The sequence below is a fragment of the Doryrhamphus excisus genome, chromosome 1 (assembly GCF_030265055.1).
Source record: "Doryrhamphus excisus isolate RoL2022-K1 chromosome 1, RoL_Dexc_1.0, whole genome shotgun sequence".
Taxonomy (NCBI): domain Eukaryota; kingdom Metazoa; phylum Chordata; class Actinopteri; order Syngnathiformes; family Syngnathidae; genus Doryrhamphus; species Doryrhamphus excisus.
In genome coordinates, this window is record NC_080466.1 from 14,096,445 (window position 1) to 14,116,796 (window position 20,352).

Consider the following 20,352-nt stretch of genomic DNA (forward strand, 5'->3'; position numbering starts at 1 on the left):
GCCTGGCTAACGTCTTTGTCCATGGTGGTCTTCCTGAAGGTGGTCTTCAGGAAGCTGAACTCTTCGGCGGCCGTCATCGAGGAGATGACGGGGGTCCGCATCGTGCGTGTGGTCCAGAAGCTGTGCGTCGGCCTGGACTGCCCGCTGCGCTTCTGCGACGAGGTGGTCTCGCTGGACAAGACGTCCATGTCCACCTACAGCACGGCCCGCCTCAGCTTCGTCACGCCGCGCCACCACAGGGACGCCAGCTGCCAGTGCGAAGGTCATGTGCCGCATCGTCGTTATTATCTGGACTTACATAACCAATTCAGTCACTTTTGTTCAAAAATGGTATGATCCAGATGTCTTACATCACCAGGAAGTAGCCTGCACATACACACTTCCTGTCTAGATATCCTCCGGTTTTGACACCTGTCCTTCCAACAGGTGGCAGATGTCCTGTCCTGAACAACGTGTGCGACAGCAGCCCCTGTCCCGAGGGGATGGCGTGCGTGGCGGACCCCCACAGAGACGCCGTCCACACGTGTGTGTGTCCCGACGGCAAAACCACCAAATGTTCCGGTAACTTCCTTTGGACTTTCTTTTAATAAGTGATCATGATGCCTTTTAGTCATCACTTTTATTGCAAATGTTGCTCTGAAATCTGAGAACGTAGTCAACATCAATCAGTTTTTAATTTCCGTGCCCCAGATGGCCACTCGCTGACGTTCAGCGGCAGCGGCTACGTGAGGTACCACCTTATGGACAATGACAACAAGGAGCTGATGAAGATGTCGCTGAGGCTTCGCACCTTCTCCAGCCACGCCACCGTCATGTTCGCCAAGGGAACCGACTACAGCATCCTGGAGGTGCGTCCACGCCGCCTTTAGCGTGCATCCACGTTTGAGGTCTCTGGTCACCAGTACCAGACCCAAGTGACTGGCTCACCAGTCTTCCCAGCGCTAATTATGCTAGCTGTCTCAGCACAGCCAATAGAGGGCGCCACGCACGCCATTGACAGTCCTCTCCTCTAAACCAGATCGTCAACGGGCGCCTGCAGTACAAGTTCGACTGCGGCAGCGGTCCCGGCCAGGTGTCGGTCCACAGCGCCCAGGTGAACGACGGTGAGTGGCACACGGTCTCCCTGGAGGTGGACGGGAACTACGCCAAGTTGGTGCTGGACCGCGTGCACGCGGCCTCGGGCACGGCGCCGGGCATGCTGCGCACGCTCAACCTGGACAACAGCGTCTACTTCGGCGGCCACGTCCGCCAGCACGCCGCCGCCCGCCACGGACGGACGCTGCCCGTCACCAACGGCTTCCGTGGCTGCATGGAGGCCATCGCCCTCAACGGCCAGGAGCTGCCACTCAACACCAAGGCGCGCCGGGCCCACGCCGTCATGGAGGACATCGAGGACGTGGCGCCAGGGTGCACGCTGGCCCCCGCCGAGAGCTGCTCCAGCAACCCCTGCACCAACGGGGGCTTGTGCACCCGCAGGCCTAATGGAGGTAGCCGCCATCTTTTGTTCATCCCCGTCCAACCAACGTGATGTGTACTTTTTACTCGGCAGGCTACTTCTGCAAATGTCCCGCCTCCTTCATGGGAGCCCACTGCGAGGTGGCCATCAGTCCCTGCGCCTCCAACCCTTGCCTGTACGGAGGGACCTGCGTCCCTCGGGGGGCCGACTTCTACTGCCAGTGCAGGGGACAGTACTCGGGACAAAGGTGAACCCCGTTATGGCCTCTTCCTGGATTGGGATCCTGGATTGGGATGGCTCTTAGTCTGACTGGCAGAGTGACTGTTTGATATTGGTCCATAGTGGTATCATGTCCAATATCGGTATGCTGCTATTAGTTAACAATACCAATATCGATTCCCTATCAGTATCAATGGTGAAGTGCTGTTTGATATTGGTCCATATCGATATCATGTCCAATATCGGTATGCTGCTATTAGTTAACAATACCAATATCGATTCCCTATCAGTATCAATGGTGAAGTGCTGTTTGATATTGGTCCATATCGATATCATGTCCAATATTGGTATGCTGGTATTGGTTAACAATACCGATATCAGTAACAATATCAATTCGCTATCGGTGGTGAAGTGCTGTTTGATATTGGTTGATATCGGTATTCTGTCCAATGTTGGTATGGCAGTATTGGTTAACAATACCAATATCGGTATCGATTCGCTATCAGTATCGGTAATGAAGTGCTGTTTGATATTGGTATTGTGTCCAATATCGGTATGCTGGCATTGGTTAACAATGCCTATCAATATCGATTCCCTATCAGTATATATGGTGAAGTGCTGTTTGATATTAGTTGATATCGATATCATGTCCAATATTGGTATGCTGGTAATGGTTAACAATATCAATATCGGTATTGATTCGCTGTCAGTATCGGTTAGGAAGTGCTGTTTGATATTGGTCAATATCGATATTATGTCCAATATCGGTATGCTGGTATTGATATCAATATTGATTCCCTATCAGTATCGGTGGTGAAGTGCTGTCTGATATTGGTTGATATCAGTGCAATATCGGTATGCTGGTATTGGTTAACAATACTGATATCGGTATTAATATTGATTCCCTATCAGTATCAATGGTGAAGTGCTGTTTGATATTGGTCAATATCGATATCATGTCCAATATCGGTATGCTGGTCATGGTTAACAATACCGATATCGGTATTGATTCCCTATCAGTATCGGTAAGGAAATGCTGTTTGATATTGGTCGATATCGATATTATGTTCAATATCGGTATGCTAGTATTGATATCAATATTGATTCCCTATCAGTATCAGTGGTGAAGTGCTGTTTGATATTGGTCGATATCTGTCCAATATCGTTATGCTGGTATTGGTTAACAATACGATACCGGTATCAATACTGATTCCCTATAAGTATCGGCGGTGAAGTGCTGTTTGATATTGGTCAATATCGGTATTGTGTCCAATGTGGGTAAACCGATACTGGTTATGACTATTGATATCGGTGTTGGTGGATATGGGTGTGTGATGTTGGTAAGAGAGGTGATACGGGGCTGCAGTAACGATGTATCCTGGTGTGGGACTGCAGGTGCCAGCTGGGACCGTACTGCACAGACAACCCGTGTAAGAACAGCGGCAAGTGTATCGACAGTCTGGACGGCCCGGTGTGCGAGTGCGACGCCGGTTTCCAAGGCGACAGGTGAGTCCCCTGGAAGTTACGCAGCTGATGATGAACAGGAAGACAGCCGAGATGGTTCTGGTGACGGGGGAGGGGTTTATTTTGGCGTGACCTTTGTCTGATGTTGTCCAGGTGCCTGAGCGACGTGGACGAGTGCGTGAGGAACCCGTGCGCCAACGGGGGGCGGTGCCAGAACACGTACGGCTCGTACAAGTGCAACTGCTCGCTGGGCTTCGCCGGCCGAGCGTGCGAGCTCCGTGCCGAGATCCCTAACGAGTTGGTCTCCACCTCCTGGAACATCGGCCTGGAGGAGGTGGTCGGCATCGTCGTCTTCGTGTCCAGCATCTTCATCCTGGTGCTCTTCTTCATCATCATCCGCAAGCGGGCATGCCGGGGCAAGTCGGGGGCGGACGAGGACGAGGAGGACAAGCGTCCCGGGAGCTCCAACTTGCCCCACGCCTTCCTGCAGAGGCCGTACTTCGACGCCAAGTTCAACAAGAACGTCTACTCGGACGTCCCGCCTCAGGTTCCCGTGCGGCCCATCTCGTACACGCCCAGCATTCCCAGCGACTCCCGCAACAATCTGGACCGGAACTCCTTCGAGGGCTCGGCCATACCGGAGCACCCGGAGTTCACCACCTTCAACCCGGACTCGGTCCACGGGCACCGCAAGACCGTGGCCGTGTGCAGCGTGGCGCCCAATCTGCCGCCCCCGCCGCCCTCCAACTCCGTGTCCGACAGCGACTCCATCCAGAAGCCCAACTGGGATTACGACTACGACGGTGAGACGGGACGCCGTGATGCCGTGATGTCACGATGGAACCCCGCTGGTGTCTCAATCAGGTGTTGTGTTGCTATCACAGCTAAGGTGGTGGACCTGGACTCCGTGGGCAAGAAGCCGGGGGAGGACGTGGCGGCCCACCCGTACAACACCAGGGGCAGCATGTCCGAGGTCCAGTCGCTCAGCTCCTTCCAGTCCGAGTCCTGCGACGACAACGGTACGCCGCTACACTGTCATACTGAAGTACCAGCAGTACTGCAGTAGAGTAGTACAATTACACATGTCAGCTAACATGAAGCTAAGCGCTAACAGTAAAATGCAGGTTTGAAGACGTGTAGCGAAGCCTGCTTCTTGATGTAACGATGATGAAGGTAACATTGGAAGAAACGTTGGTCTTTCATGTCCCGCCCACCGCGTCCACGGCCCCAAGGTGGCGTCTGTCTGGGTCACATGTTCTTTTTCTCTTTTTCCCCCCCTCCCCTTTGGCTGCGGGGGCGGGGCTCAGCTCCCATATGGATCAAATCGGTCCACAGGTCCAGAACTCGCTTTTAAACACAAACGGGTTCCAGCCGTGTAAGCAAATGTCCTCCTGAGAGAAGAAAAAAGCATGATGATGATGATGATGATGATGATGATCATGCCCCCCACCGCCACCCCCCCCATCCAGTGTTGTTGCATGCTGGTGGGTGGTTTCCATGGCAGCATGAAAAGCATTGAAGCCTTTTGTCTTTGTTTTAAGCCATGACGCCATGACACCATGACGCCATGACGCCCATACAAGAGCTCCATTCCAAAGTCAGCCTTTTTAGAAACCATGACAGAAGTCGCTCCTCGCGGTTTCAACCAAGCCATGGTTGTTGCGTTCATGCCGATGGAGGCCTAGACGACCCTTCAGCGGCTTCATGACGGCCATTCCTCAAGCTTTCACGCCGCTTTAGTGACAAGGAAGTCAAAATGGCATCCCGAGGGAGCACGGCTGCCCTGCGTTAAAAGCGGCATGGTTTTGATCCAGGTCTTGTATTGGTGTTATGGCGCCGTGCCCTTGTGCGGTTCCACCTCATCCTCCACGCCATTCGTTATCAGTGGCCACACCTCCCGTCCTCCTTGCCCCCCCCCCCCCCCCCCCCCCCCCTCCGCTTTTTGGGGTGGGATTTCATTTCTGTTGAGGTATTCCCACATCTGTACTGTCAGTAGCGCCCCCTGGTGTCTCCTGGTGTGTTGGAGGAAATGTGACGCCATTCGGGATGGCCTTTTTATACTGCAGGGAATATTCATCGTTATTATCTGTACCATTATTATTCATATTACTATCAGTATTATGATTACTATTATCAGCATTATTATCAGTATTATTATCAATACTATTGTATTATCAGTATTATTATCAATACTATTATTATTATTATTATTATCAGTACTATTATATTATTATCAGTAGTATTATTATTATTATTATCAGCATTATTATTATTATCATTATCAGTACTATTATTATTATTATTATTATTATTATTATTATCAGTACTATTATTATTATCACTGTTAATATTACTATTATCGTAATTATTATCAGTATTATTACCAGTATTATTACCAGTACTATTACATTATTATTATCGGTACTATTATTATTACAACTGCCAGAATTCACCAAAATGGCGGCCTTGCTGCCCACCTGTACCCCCCCCCCCCCCCCCCCCCCCCAACTATTGCTTGTTGTTTTCATCCTTTTGGAGCCTTGATGCTAATGCTACGTCTTTTCCATCCAAGCCTCCATAGTGACTGTCGTCCATTTTGCCACGCCGTAGTTGGCACGGTGGAAGGAGAAGGTACTTTTGTTGTTGTTGTTGTTGGTGTTGTTGTTGTTGTGGTTGTGCGGCTAGTCGAGGCGCCATTGTCTTACACCGCTAGCTGGCTAGCTAGTTAGCAAACAAGTACAAAGTGTGTAAGAAAATGGCAGCAAAGCCGTAGAAATGCTTTCCTTCCAGCCCGACATTAGCTTGGTTAGCATGGTTAGCATCCTTGTTATTTTAACCTGTTTTCTCTCTTTCTCCTCCTCCTCGTTCAAAGAGTCCTTTTTGGCTCACCATGTCAAGAACCCAAGAGGTGATTTTTATATGGTCTCCCTTTGCCTGGTGTGCCCCCCCCATAACCGCTAACTCCCCTCAAAGCTACAAGCTAACGCTAACCCATCTGTGAAGGCGGGCGGAGATCCTCCCTGCATGGTTTGATGTTGTTGTTAGCACCAGCGTGCTAACTGGTGGTCGTGTTGTTCCGCCGTCTTTCCACCGAGCGCCACCGTTCCGATGCTGGAACGGGTTCCTCCTCACCGCCCGAATGTTCGCTATAGCAGCGTAGCGAGAGACGACGCGCTTTAGCCGCGCCCGTGAAAAAGTGTCAATAGGATAGCGTTTATTTCCTCGTAAGCGTTGGAAGTTTTGACAATCAAAGTAAAAACGGGGAAAGAACGCCAAGGGAAGATGTAGCGTCATCATTTCATGTGACAACGCCGCCACATGAAGAAAGTAGAAGGACGCCATGTTGTTATGGAAAAAATCAGCGCTGGCGCTTACTTGGTTGATAGAGTAACAAAATCAGCTCCGTAATCATCCGACTTTTAAACGCCGATATTCGCTGTCCCGCTTTTGGATTGACTTTACCGACACCGTTTAGCTAACATACCTGAACCACAGTGGCATTGTTTGCAACGTAGAGGTTATTTCACTTAGGCTTGGGGTGTTAGGGTTTGGGGTTAGGTTTAGGGTTTGGGGTTAGGGCTAGGTTTGGGTTAGGGCTAGGTTTAGGGGTTTGGGGTTAGGTTTAGGGTTTGGAGTTAGGGCTTAGGTTTGGGGTTTGGGTTTGGGTTAGGGTTAGGGTTAGGGCTTTGGGTTTGGGTTAGGGTTAAGTTTGGAGTTAGGTTTGGGGTTGGCGTTTGGGGTTAGGTTTAAGGTTTGAGTTTAGGTGTAGGTTTAGGTTTGGGGCTAGGGTTTGGGGTTAGGTTTAGAGTTAGCGTTACAGTTAAGGGTTGACGTTGGGGTTAGGAGATGGGGCTTGGGTTTAGAGGTAGATCATTATTATTATTGTTATTATGATTATTATTATGTGTTGCCTGCGTAACTAAGAAGGCGCCACATTTTTGCAACAGTTGATAGAAAATGCCAAAACGCAACCAACAAATAGAAGTGCGTCATTTTTTCGAAGAATACTTATGGTTATGGACAAAGCGCCACCCGGTGGATACTTTAAAGGTTGCGTGGGTGCGTATCAGATTCTTTTGGTTCTACGTTGAAAGTTTTGTCGATAAAATGCATGCTAAAAGTAACGCTAGGTGGAAACGAGGCTTTTGTGTGTGTTTATTTGGAAGACATCGCCAGACGGCGTGTCGTTTGTTGTGGTTTATCCTCAAAGACGTTGTGTTGCATGCCGTTTGACGTTAACACAAAAGAAAGTTAGCGATTGCTGTAAAAGGCTAACACTTGTGCCCCTCCCCTTTTGGGACCAGGCTACCACTGGGACACGTCTGATTGGATGCCGAGTGTCCAGCTGCCCGGCATCAAGGAGTTCCCGCAGTACGAGGCGGTGGAATCGCCGCCCGCCACTTTGTACAGCGACCCCAGCGCCATCGACACCGACTACTACCCGGGCGGCTATGACATCGAGAGCGACTTCCCGCCGCCGCCGGAGGACTTCCCTTCCGGCGATGACCTGCCACCGCCCCCTCCGCCCGAGTACGGCGACACGCTGCGGCCGTCTGCCGAAGGCGTCCGCCAGCGCCCCGCCCTTCCTCAGCTGTACGCCCTCAACCAGTACCTGCCGCAGCACCCGTACCCAGGCGACGCGGCCAACGCCGAGCCTCAGAGCGCCGCCGACGACCCCGCCTCATCCACCTTGGCCACCGCCGGCTACCGGGGCGGCTTCCCGTCGGGTTGTGGGCGGGACTTCGAGTCCTGCGCCCTGGATGAGCTGTCGGTGTCGCTGTACGCGTCCACCGCCTCCTGCTCGGACATGTCGGCGTGCTGCGAGGAGTCGGAGGCCATGATCAGCGACTACGAGAGCGGCGATGACGGCCATTTTGAGCGGCTGTCCATCCCGGCGCTGGGCTCCCAGCAGCACACTGAAGTCTGACACTGGATCCAAAACGCAAAGTGCCTGAAGCCGCCTGAATGCATCCTCCTCCGGTCTTAGCCCCGCCCACGCCATCCCACACACGAGCACGCCAGTCGCCACACGGGAAGCGGACGACACGTTTTTCTACATTTTCAGTGTAAATGTCGATGTACAGTTTTGATTTTGAAAGGTAGGTTTTGTAGATATGCTTTTATTTTGTGTGACATCATCGGCCTTACTGTGCAAATACATGAAAAAAAAAAACATAAAAATGTTGGAAAAAATCAATAAAAGACTTTTTGGTCTGCTCATTAAAAAGGGTCTTCAGTGAACGACTCCATCGTTCGTATGTTTGGGTTTTTGTACATTTTGACTTCTTTATTTTCCACCAAATGGGACCTGATGATGATGATGATGATGATGATGATATTTATAGTCGTCATGGATACGGAGATGTGTCCGTGTTTGTTTGTGTGTCTTGTTGAGGTTTTTATTGAATACTGCCAAGCTCACCTACTGGCTTTCCTACTGGCAATAAATTATTCCTACAAAACACTTCCTGTTTTTTATTGACTTTTTAAATGTTATTTTATTTATTTATTTTAATTATTTTTTATTTTTATTATTTATTCATTCATGCAAATACATCTGACTTTATTACTTTATTACTGTAATCAGACCAATGTATTTTTCATATTGTATATATTATTTTATAGAAATTACATTTTAAAAAGTTTTTACATATAGTTTGTCATATATATAAAATATATATATAATATATATTCTTCCACTTGTTCATATTCCAAGCATATTTTAGAGAGATAATTTGAATTCTTACAATGTATGAAAGTTATATATTCATACATTTCAAACAGTTTTTATAAATGCCATTTTAAATCTCGAGGTAATTTCACGTGCCATAAATCGGCCATTGTTTATTGGCTGTTGTACTTCCAATGTGACCTCTGATTGGCTAAGACATGTTTCTTCCGGGTGTTGTTTCCTCACGATGGGCGGGGTTATGCTAATTTCTTCAATGCTACATTTCTCCTTTAAAAGAACAAAATAAGTTTTGTTTTTGAGGTAATTTTGAATATGGAGGTCAATATAAAGGTCAAGATGCCATCAAAATACATGGAGATAAGTTTCTTGATTGAATATGTAGGCAGTATCTCGGCGAGTAGAAATACGTTGAATTTGCATGGACACATACGGCTTCCGTAATGCTTCCACGAGGCTTAGATGATTGATGAGTGATTGATGAATGATTGATGAATGATTGACAGCGTCGGTAATGCAGCCGTGGGTTCGTTGCAAAGTTAATGATGGGGAGCAAGTTGTGCCGAAGCAAAGCCCCCGGGTAGGTCAGCCGTCATATTCCCGCTCGTTTCCATTGTGGTGGTACACAATTAGGCTTTTAAGCTAATGAATGAATTAACATGCATCCGCTTGATGATGTGAGCCACTTTACAAGCAATCACCTCCGCTGGAATCAATCACGCTTGACGAGGTAGCCGATCAAGGGCAGGGTGGCTGCTCACGTGCAGTACGGGCATTTAGCCACAAGATGGCAGCCCTGGACAGGCCGACGGGCCATGATAAACTGCAACATTCATACTCGTCACAATTGGGGGGAAATTAATATGCTGTGGAATTGAAATTGAAATAAAAAAACAGCAATTTTCAAATTTCAATTTAGCTAAAAAATGCTGTTTCTAATCTAAAATGAGAGATAAGAAAAAAACTAAATAAATGTTAAATGTTATTAATATTAAATGAAAAAAGTCAATAAAAATAGATAATAAATAATTAGCTAAAATAAGAAGTGTTGATATTATAAATAATATCATTAAAATTATTATATTGACATTTAATATAATGTATTATTTCGGCATGTAACTTGTAACTTGATTTAATTAGATTTATGTAAATGAAAAACATCATAATAAAACTAATAACGATGAATATGATTAAAAGCAAAAAATTGTGTTGTAATTTCATTTATAAAAAAAACAAGATATGATTGTGTACAATATCACACGCGCACACACGCCGATGAATGACCTGAATAATCCCGGCTCTCCATCTCTTTGCCGGGGCGGCGCTCCGCTGTTGTCATGGTGACTGATTCTGAGCCGTGGGGGCGGAGTTAGGATCCAGCGAGCGAGGATGGAGGACTGTAGGACTGTCCTTGCGGCCTCCTCCACGCACGCACGCTCGCCTCCTCCACTGGTCACATTGACCTTTCACCCCTAGACGCATCCACACAGCGGCTGAGGAAAGAAAAGCTTTTAGAAAAGTGATTTAACGGCGGCGTAAAGTGGCGCTCCGTGCGGCTTTGACTTATTGGAATGTGAAACACAGGCAACTTATACCCCCCCACCCCCCCCAAGAAGTGCTTTTATTTTGATAACGATGTCACCTTCCTCCTAATGCGAGGCCACGCCGTGTCTGCTCGGAGTTCAATCTTCACTGATGTCCATTTAGCTTCCAGTGGCGTCACTCGGCACGCTCTCGCCGCTAAAGCCTCCTCTTGTCTTTCCCTAAAAATAGCCCGCCGTCCTCTTATGCCGCTTCTCCGCACTTCCAACATCATCAAGCATCATCTCCGTGCATTTGTGATGGAATACTCAACAACAGTAGTAACACGCATGCACGTAGCAGATAAAACTATCATGATTGGTCCCTTAAAATGATCAAAACATGAATTCTAAAGTTATACAAACAGCTAAAAAAATAGAAAGCCTTGTGAAAATCCTCCAAAAATCCATCATGAATGTTTACGCCTAAGAACTACATCCCAGGCGTAGTGACACCTCGCCACACTGCAGCGGCTAGCAACTAGCCGGCTAGCTTGGCTCACCAAGCCAAAGCTTCCTTTCTACGTTGCCATGTGACATCCGTGCACCCAGGGAGGACATACGCCATGCTAACATGGATGCGGACAGAAACCTGGCGGGAGGTTTTTGGGAACGCTTTTAATCGCCCCCTTTCTCGTGGAATGGGTGCGTCCCATAACGTGCATTCATTAGCGGCCTCTTTTTACCTGTTTGTATACCTTTATAGGCATACTTATTTATTTGTAGGATTCTATTTTGGTATTATTATGGTATTATATGTCTTCCTAGACATATTCCTCTGGGTGGGGGGGTAGTTTAGTTAGCATCAAGTTAGTTTAGTTAGCATTGGAGGTCCTAAAAGTAGCCATGAAAACATAGCAGTCGTAATTGGCGGAAAGACCAGGCAGACTAAACGTGGGAAGGGTCGGCAGGCCTTCCACTTTCGCCTCCGACAGTCGTGGCATCAAACCGGGTGGCGGCCATCGGGGGTCAGGGCCGCTGCCGGGCCCAAGAAGGATTCGTACGGAGCGTGAGTGCTTCGAAGGGTTAAACAAACACGTGTTACCCAGAAAGGGAGCATCATCGGCGGACGAGGAGACGCTTTAGCTGCCGTCTGGTTTGGCTTTCTTCACCAAAGAGACAAAAGCATGAATGACGGCGCCATGTTGGGATGAATGGCTGTCTGGCCTAACCCGCATGAATGAGCACGTATGAATGAATGAAAAAAGCTCGCACTTCCCCCGCTCGGCCACCAGGTGTCAGTGCCGGTCACTCCCTCAAAGAGCGCAGCCTGCTCCCGGCTCGAAAGCGCGTCACCGCCCGCTGCCACCGCTTGGAAGTTGTCACACAACAACATGCGTGGACGCCGTGGAAGAGAGACACGCAGCGCGGGGAAGAGAGAGTGACGGAGGAGGAGAGAGGGGGAGGCGATGGTGGCGCCGAGAAGAAAAAGTCCACGCAGCCAAAAAAGCTGGAGGACGAGGAGGGGAGCCGCGCCAGGATACCGACCCCCGGCGCTCGCGGCATCCCGCCTCTAGCGCACCGTGCCCGGCCACACTTTGAGAGAAAAGTTGGGCGGCCGCGCGGTGCCGTTCCTGTACAATGGTCACAAATGGGTCTGAGCTGAACAGCACCGCGCCGGACCCCGACGACACCGACCCCGCCGCCGCTCTGAGCCGCCCGGCGTGGGTCACCACAACTTTGGGCTGCTTCCTCATCTTCACCATCGTGGTGGACATCCTGGGCAACCTGCTGGTCATCTTCTCCGTCTACCGCAACAAGAAGCTGCGCAACGCAGGTGGGTGCTCGACCCGGAAGACGAGCTGCGCGCGCAGTTAGGCGGCGAAAATACTAACTTTTTCTTACGACGTTTCACCGAGATAAATAACACGTTTGTCTTTTTAGTGACGTGATAATGACTCTCTTTTGTTGATTTTTTGCCATTAAGTTTCAATGAAGTCAAGTCAAAGTCCCGAGTCTTGACTTTTGATGGTAACCATAGCAAGTTAACTAGCTAATTTGTTAAGAAACAAAAAGAAACAAAATGGCGGTAATAAACATGGCTTGTGTTAGTATTAAAAATACATATAGTCATTAGTTTGGGCGCTTTACTCGGTAGTCAAATGTTTTGTCTACATTTGTCTACAATTTATGCTGTTTTGCTGATAAATCCAAGTCATTAAATGCGAGTAAGATGAAAGCTTTTTGCTGCTAATGTACAGTTTGTTTACATTGGAATGCAGTTGCCGACAGGAAATAATCCAAAAGTACTCATAAAATGTAGTTTTTTTTGGTCAAACACTGCTTGTAGAAGAATGTAAAAACAACAAATATGGTAGTATTGTTGTAGCTGTTCTGTATTTAGTGTGTGCTTTACTGGATTGTTGCGATTTGGATGAAATTAGCTCATTTTCATCTTTGAATGGTAACGTTTTTTACTGATAAATGCAAGGCATTGAGGCAAAAGCTCCGTTTCACTATGGAGTATTTGTGTTTTCAATATTTGTTTTCTTTAGTGCTGCAATTTGGTATTAAATCTGTCTTATATGATTTGTTTTTGCAGATAAATACAAGAGGTTGACGCTGGTTATGTCATATTAGTGTTTTCAAGTTCCCATTTGGGGATGTTATTGGTTCTTTTGTCGCTTGATTTGTAGCTTGAATTTGTGTGATAGTTGTCATGATTTGGCAAGAAATGATATTAGCATTACCAAGCTCTCATTTGGCTATGCTGTGGTTTTCTGCAGTTCTTGAACTCCTCACTGGATGACGTTGGTCAGGTTGGTGTCCTAACCACCAGGTTTTTGTGTGTAAATGCATGCATCAGGTAAGATATGCCTTAATTAAAACAGAGTACAAAAAGCAGACAAGAGTAGAGAAAAGTACAGAATCCAGGTCGTCCAAACGAAGACGTCGTATATGCTAGGATTTAGCAAGTAAGCCAAGCCAGCTGTCAAGTGGCTCCAACGCGATGCGGCGACTCTTCACGTGAAAAGGGAATATATTTGCGGTGTTGTTGTGGCAGCGAGGCTCACACGGAGCGGCCGCAGCCTACTTTTTCAAGCGGATGTAATTTCAGTGACCCAAAGCGAGTGAGCGTGCTTAGAGGGGAGGCGGGCGAAGAGCAACAACTGAAGCAATTATTGACAGTCGGAAGCCGAAGGGGGAAGCCCACCACCATTTCTGCTGCCGCATCCTGACATTAATGCTTTCTTTGCCGTTAAACCCCCCACCACCCCCACCCCTATTTCCACTATCAATGATACGCCCCGCTCGGGGGTGTGATTTAATGGTAGAGGCTGTTTTTGTAGGTATGTTGGTGAGGACCAGCACCTTGAATAACAGAAACCAGTTTGCCAACATCTTGCCCTGCTTTCCTGATTTCTGCAATTTTCCGGTTTGTTTTCCCCGAGTGGTATCATTCCATGGGATGGAGAGCCCAAAGTGTGCATTTTTTTTATTTAGTGCGACTGCGACATAACCTGCCATGGCGCCTAAGAAGGTTGCGAGTGCCAGCAGTTACGCTCCTCCTCCCGCTGCGCTACTCGCCGTTACCCGTTCATGTATTCATTTACGTTTCCTTGAAACCAAAATGATGCTGGTTAAAATGGATTATTACCTCAGCCAAGCATGGAGGTTACAGTATGGATTTTTGGGGAATGAGATATGGAAGAAGTGATTCAATTTTGAGGGTGATCCGGATCACCATCTGGATCTGGGAATATTTTTACAGGATTCGTTAACGTTAGGATAAGACCATTTTCGCTATTTGTGCATATAACTGCAAAAAAAACTGGTCAGAGCACTTGGGGAAAAATTATTCTCCAGGTGGGGGGGACCATGGCGCTTGGCGCAGGTCTGTACTGACCAGTTTTGTTCATATTTTTGGGTATTTATATGCCAATATTTATTTTTTCTCGTATCGTAGAAATCCGACAGAATTGTTGAAAATAAGCCACAAAGTCAAAAGTCGAAATCCAGCATTAAAATTCTGAATTGGGCTGTAGTGTGTGCTCCCTTGGGTCAGGGTTTGTTTGGTTCTGATTGTGACGCGGCCCAGCGGTGATATGATATCATGGCTGACCTCATTTAGAGACCGCCGCTCCGGTCATTCTTGCTGATGCTATCCGTTGTTAGCGATCTCAAAAATGATCACAGATCCAGATACAAGAGGTACATTTAGGGAGCGTTGAATTCGACCCATGAATGAGGCCTAATGACGTGCGAGGGGGCGGTGTAGCATGTGGCTAACTCGCATGTCCGATAATGAAATGGTCCGACAGGAAAAGTTGTGGCCGTTTGAAGGCGGGTGATGGAATAATTGTGTAAATGTGTCTAGCGGGGTCGTGGTCCCTGGACTCCGTGTCTCCGAAGTGACGCTTTCCAATTGAGGATGGGAACGTGTGCGTGTCTAACTGGCTGCTGGCACATTTGAGTGTTTGGTAATGTCAGATTCTATGCTAATTGGCGTACTGCTTCATTGACGTGGAACAAGTTCCATCTCTACTTTGGGTTGCTGGTTCTTATGTGAAGTGTTTCTAAAGAGCTGTACGGTCTACAAAGAAATTATTCAATTTCTGGTAAAAAAAAAAACATAACCCCCCCTCCATTCTTGGTCAGTGTTGGTCCCTTCTGTGATGTCATGAGTTAAAATCCAAAGGAAAAGCAAAAGATCCAGTGGAATTTCAAATCCGGGTCCTTGCGGTGTGGCATTGGAGGCGTGTTTTCTCTGAATATTTGGGCGGTGAATTAGTAGGACGTGACAGGGTCTGCATTGTGCTCACATGGTAGAGCGCTGCCGTCTTGGAGCCTTCGTTGGTCCCTTCTGTGATGTCATCAGATAAAAGCCAAAGGAAAAGCAAAAGATCCAGTGGAATTTCAAATCCGGGTCCATGCGGTGTGACATTGGAGGCGTGTTTTCCCAGAATATTTGGGTGGTGAATTAGTGACAGGATTTGCATTGTGCTCACATGGTAGAGCGCTGTCGTCTTGGAGCCTTCATTGGTCCCTTCTGTGATGTCATCAGATAAAAGCCAAAGGAAAAGCAAAATATCCAGTGGAATTTCAAATCCCGGTCCGTGCGGTGCGACATTGGAGGCGTGTTTTGAGTGTATTTTTGTATTTTTGAGAATATTTGAGTGGTGAATTAGTAGGACGTGACAGGGTCTGCATTGTGCTCACATGGTAGAGCGCTGTCGTCTTGGAGCCGCCTTTCCCACACCAGAAAATCAACTTCAATGTACCTGTTACGCTGCAGATAAGGATTCCTCACATTCAAGCGTAAAAGGGAGTGGGGGGGGGGGGGGGGCTCCAAAAGAAGCCAACATTCAGTCGTCACACCTGCCAATTTCTGGTAATGTTGTGCCCGGGGTGTGACATTAACTGTGGTATCTGTCATTTAGATGCTATCTGCGTCTGGCGACTGCACAGAAAGCATATCTGATAGCGTGGAGCTCGGCCGCCGTTCTTGTGAAAGCTTCTCCTCTGTGATTTCACTGTTTGCATCTCAAATGTCAAAGAAAAGCCAATAACTGTCAGCCTCGGGCCCTCGCTGGCCACTTCATTAGGTACAATGCATCATCCTCGGCAGGCTTTCGGAAAGACACCGGGAAAAACCACAATGGATTCGATTAACGGTCGTGTCGACAAAAGCAAACTAACCAGCAGCGGTTCAGAAAGGCTCGGCGATACCGTCTGCGGCTGTAGACGACCTCAAGCTGAAATTTTGCTTTGACCCTTAATAAAACCAAAGACGATGTTGGAGTTTGGCCTGACACCATAACTAATGTTGCTAACTGTTCAACCAAGTATTGCCGATATTATTGATATTATTGGTATTATTGATATTTATTAGTAATGCAAGTACACTGGATGGCAAGCAATGACCTTTGATTTCTCAAACGTATTTAGGCCTTTTAAACCTTAGATGCATGAGTGACTGGACCCTACACTCTTCCATAAGTGGGTCAAAAATGACCATTTTGGTAAGGAATAATGCTATAGCATACTTGACTATGCCAATGCTATAGTATTCCAGATTGACAGTATCTCAGACAGGTGTAATACCTATACTGCATATTATATTTTACAAAAACTGTGCTAGTGTTAGCTATTTATAAAGTATGCCCAACAATACATATAGTAATGTTAGCCAGCTAGTGTCACCTAGTTATAAAGTAGGCTAATTTGTTTATAATACTAACAGTCACGAAGGACTGGAAAGCTGATGGATGAAGCCATGGGGAGACGCCTGCCGTGGTGTGGCGCCACGCGGGACCTTCAGAACAGGAAATATAAATACACGCGCACTCGCTGGCGACCCCGCCTCCACCCATCGAGGTTCACTCCCTCCGTTATAGAACCAGACAGATGCCCAGAGTGAACTCTCTTGTCATCCAGCCTGTAGAGAGAAAGGATGAAAGTAAAATGATCCAGCTGTTTTTTATTGATGGTGCGCTTCATTGATTGATTGATTGATTGATAACCGTGACAGGCCTTGCTGGAGTTGATCATTGTTGTCTCCTGTTTGGCGTCTGACACGGCGGAGGTTCATTCCATTGCGTGACTTGGCAGCGTGCCGGCGGAATGTTATTTCCGGCCCTCCCCGTTCATTAAAACCTTTGACATTATTATTGCTCTCGGCGTAATGAATATTTCAAAATCCCAAATGCAGAATCAAGTGGTATTTGCCGACATCCCCATCCAAAAGGAACCTTTCTAAACATCCACCGGCTTTGTTTGGGAAGACTCTGGATGGAAATTGGATCAGCGGCATCAAGCCCCGTAAATGGATGAGTGAAAAGAAAACAAATCCCCCCGCTGATGTTCCGCGGCGAATGTGGGGCTCCCGCTTGATTTGCCGTGCGAGGAAAGCCATTTAAAAGGCGGCTTTTGTGAGGAACAGTCATCCATTACACCTGATTCTATCTGCCTTGCACACATGAATCCATTTTACACGCGTGTGATTTCTAACTGCACAACCAGCGCCTTCTTTGCTGGGGGAGCAAAGCCTGTGTTTAATTAAAAAGACTTGGGGCGGGGAGACGTCTTTTCTTGAATACCTCCACCAAGGAGGTCACGTCATGGTTTGGGGTTTGGGTCTTTGAATGGCACAAAAACTACGTAGCTCATTTTCCACGCTTGGTTTGTTTTTATTTTTACTCTGCAGCATTTTATGAAAATAACGTCAAAATATGAGGAAAAATAACATTATTTTAGTTTGATAGAGGGGTGACCACGAGGGGTGACCGCGAGGGGTGACCGCGAGGGGTGACCGTGAGGGGTGACCGCGAGGGGTGACCAGTGGGGGTGACCACGAGGGGGTGACCATGAGGGGGTGACCACGAGGGGTGACCAAACAGGGTGACCACGAGGGGGTGACCACGAGGGGTGACCACGAGGGGTGACCAAACAGGGTGACCACGAGGGGTGACCAAACGGGGTGACCATGAGGGGTGACCAAACAGGGTGACCACACGGGGTGATCACGAGAGGTGACCACACGGGGTGACCACGAGGGGTGACCATGAGGGGTGACCAAACGGGGTGACCAAACGGGGTGACCAAGAGGGGGGTGGCCACGAGGGGGGTGACCACGAGGGGGGGACCACGAGAGGTGACCATGTGTCCGTCATGGAGTTCTCCCAGCTAGCGCTGCTGTGCACGCATACAGCAAGGATTCCAAGATGGAGCACAAGGAATGCCAGTTCCCACTGTGAGGAATAGGTATTCCCACACGATGGCCGCACCTCCACTTTCTCCCCCATGGTAGCATGACGGCATGACGGACCATTTTAGGGCTTTTGAAAGCGTGGCTTTTTCATCCCTTGAAAGCGCTAACCGTCCTTTGCCTACTTCAGAGGTTCTACTGAACTCGGAATGATTTCCACGGAACGCTGAGGTGGCTTGAGGCGCCGGCCCGGGATAATCCCGTTAAATTTTGGTGGCCGTTGGTTTGCTCTCATAGCAAGATTGGGCATTTTTCCTGGAGCTGGGTGCACTTTGGATTTTCTGCCTCCTTTTTGCTCCTTTCATATCCAGTTGTGTCTCTCATCCTGGATTATTATGTCCGTGTGTCTCCCAGATGAAGGAAGCTCGTCGTGGAGTTTATTCATTTGTGTTTGGAAAGCCTGGCAGCCATTGTTCAGCCGGGCTGCACAACTGGACCAGCGCCAGCGGTGGTGGTATCTGGGGGAGGGTGGGGGGGGGGGGGGGGGTGACGGCATGACGACAAGGCCTCGCTGGCCCCCCTGAGACGTTCCTACCAGACTCGCTGGGGCAGCTTGGAGACTCGGAGCAGATCGCAAACGTTGGTCTTCCGTCTCTTAATCTGACTTTTTAATCTCTGCTGTTATGATGGGCGTGGCCATCAATTCAAACCCGGTGGCGATCCAAGTGAGGCAAAACAGACAACTGTGGGATTACGCAGGATTATTTTGGTGAATGACTTTGCTTTGAAACAGGAGTTCAGAACAGAGAACATCAATAAAAACATATTTTACAAATAATGCACTGATCATTCGTTATCCTACTATGCTGTCATGACCTTGTACCGTACCGGTCAAAAGTTTGGGGACACTTGCCCCTCCACCCGTGTTTGCCAAATATTTATTTGTGGCGGTCCAATTTATTCAGTGTCAGCCATTTTCATTCCTTCTCAGTTGAAGCCCTTTTTGATGACTTTTTGGAATAATATTGGGCTAAGTATGCTACCTGAACATAGCTAAGTTTCAGGAAAATGGCAGTTTCCAACAACAACAAAAAAAAAACAGCTTTGACGCAAAAGTAGTCGTATATACTGTATTTAGCCTGTAACAAGACGCCACAACATAAACAACACAAAATACATGAAAAAAACGTTTGTGGCGTATCAATATGGCGTGGGAGGGGGGGGCAAAGATCCACGTTGAACAAATGTATTAATCCGTCTTTGGTATTGAAGGAGTTAATTTTGCCCGCCACAGATCAATTTGGTGTGGTTCGGGATTCTTTGACCAGTCGTACGTAAGATCTGTTATTGTTCCTAAGATCCATCAGATGCTATTCCTCTTTGGTTCAAAGGTCATCAAGGTCACCTGTGCTCCTGAAAATAGCTGAATCCTCCTCTACCATCTTCTCAGCCTTTTCAAAGGCAGGCTGACCTTGACGACTGATAACCAAAATATCCACCGGATTGACTCCTGCGGTCCACTAAAAATAAATGTCGACGTAACGATGCTTGTGGAACATAACGGTGAAGATCCCGACGTCCACTGACTGCGTGTGTTGCGATCGGGAACGCTGTTAGCGAGTGGAAGTGTGAAAGCCAACACTCCTAATCAAGACATGACGATGGGAATCGTCTGGGGTTAGAAATCCCTACCAACGACTCAGACGGATACTGATCCCCACCAACATCAGAAACCCAGGAGGTCAGGAATGTCAGTCCAAGTCCAAGCGTTCATGCTAACGTTAATATTGTATCTGGTGTTTATTTATGGAGCCTTATCACATCATACTGCTCAAATAAATCCAAAGGCGGGCACCCCGCATGCCAGTCCTCGGGAAATATTGCTTCAGACTCTGACACCACTGTAGGTGTTTATCCGCACGGAGGCTAAACGGAAGGTATGCAGACGTTTATGCAAGGCTATTTAATTAAAAGTCCACATTATTCCGACGGTGTCCCATTATACATCTGCCGCTGGAAGGGCCCGCCTGGCCTGAGCGTCCATCAGAGCGGCGCGGTGCGGCGCGGTGTGGGGCGGCGCGGTGTGGGGCGGCGGCTTAATAGCAAGACAACAGACAGGAGACGCTCAGCGGGCCACAAACTCCAGACTAATTGGGGACCCGCAGGAGCCGGCGGGTCGCGACTCCGCAATTCATTTCCAGTTTTCCCTGTGGGTGAATGAATGGAGTGTGAGACGGACGATAAGGATCTCCATTCTTTTTCCCCGCGAGGCGTTTAATTCCACACTATAGATTGC

The 20,352-nt window shown here is 48.0% G+C and overlaps 2 protein-coding genes across 2 annotated transcripts in view; both read left to right on the plus strand.

The window, feature by feature from the left end:
• The window catches only part of fat1a (FAT atypical cadherin 1a), a 58,895-nt gene extending 50,291 nt beyond the window's left edge, over positions 1-8,604 (plus strand). The window contains 12 exon segments of the mRNA XM_058063442.1: positions 40-262; positions 427-561; positions 691-848; positions 1,019-1,487; positions 1,550-1,703; positions 3,071-3,181; positions 3,293-3,942; positions 4,024-4,158; positions 5,712-5,738; positions 5,741-5,770; positions 6,012-6,047; positions 7,444-8,604. Of these exon segments, the coding sequence (XP_057919425.1) occupies positions 40-262; positions 427-561; positions 691-848; positions 1,019-1,487; positions 1,550-1,703; positions 3,071-3,181; positions 3,293-3,942; positions 4,024-4,158; positions 5,712-5,738; positions 5,741-5,770; positions 6,012-6,047; positions 7,444-8,066 (2,751 nt within the window). The 3' untranslated portion in view covers positions 8,067-8,604.
• Positions 8,605-11,665: 3,061 nt separating this feature from the next.
• mtnr1aa (melatonin receptor 1A a) overlaps positions 11,666-20,352 on the plus strand; it is a 38,269-nt gene continuing 29,582 nt past the window's right edge. The window contains exon 1 of the mRNA XM_058072202.1: positions 11,666-12,185. Within this exon, the coding sequence (XP_057928185.1) occupies positions 11,990-12,185 (196 nt within the window). The 5' untranslated portion in view covers positions 11,666-11,989. The remainder of the gene's footprint in view (positions 12,186-20,352) is intronic.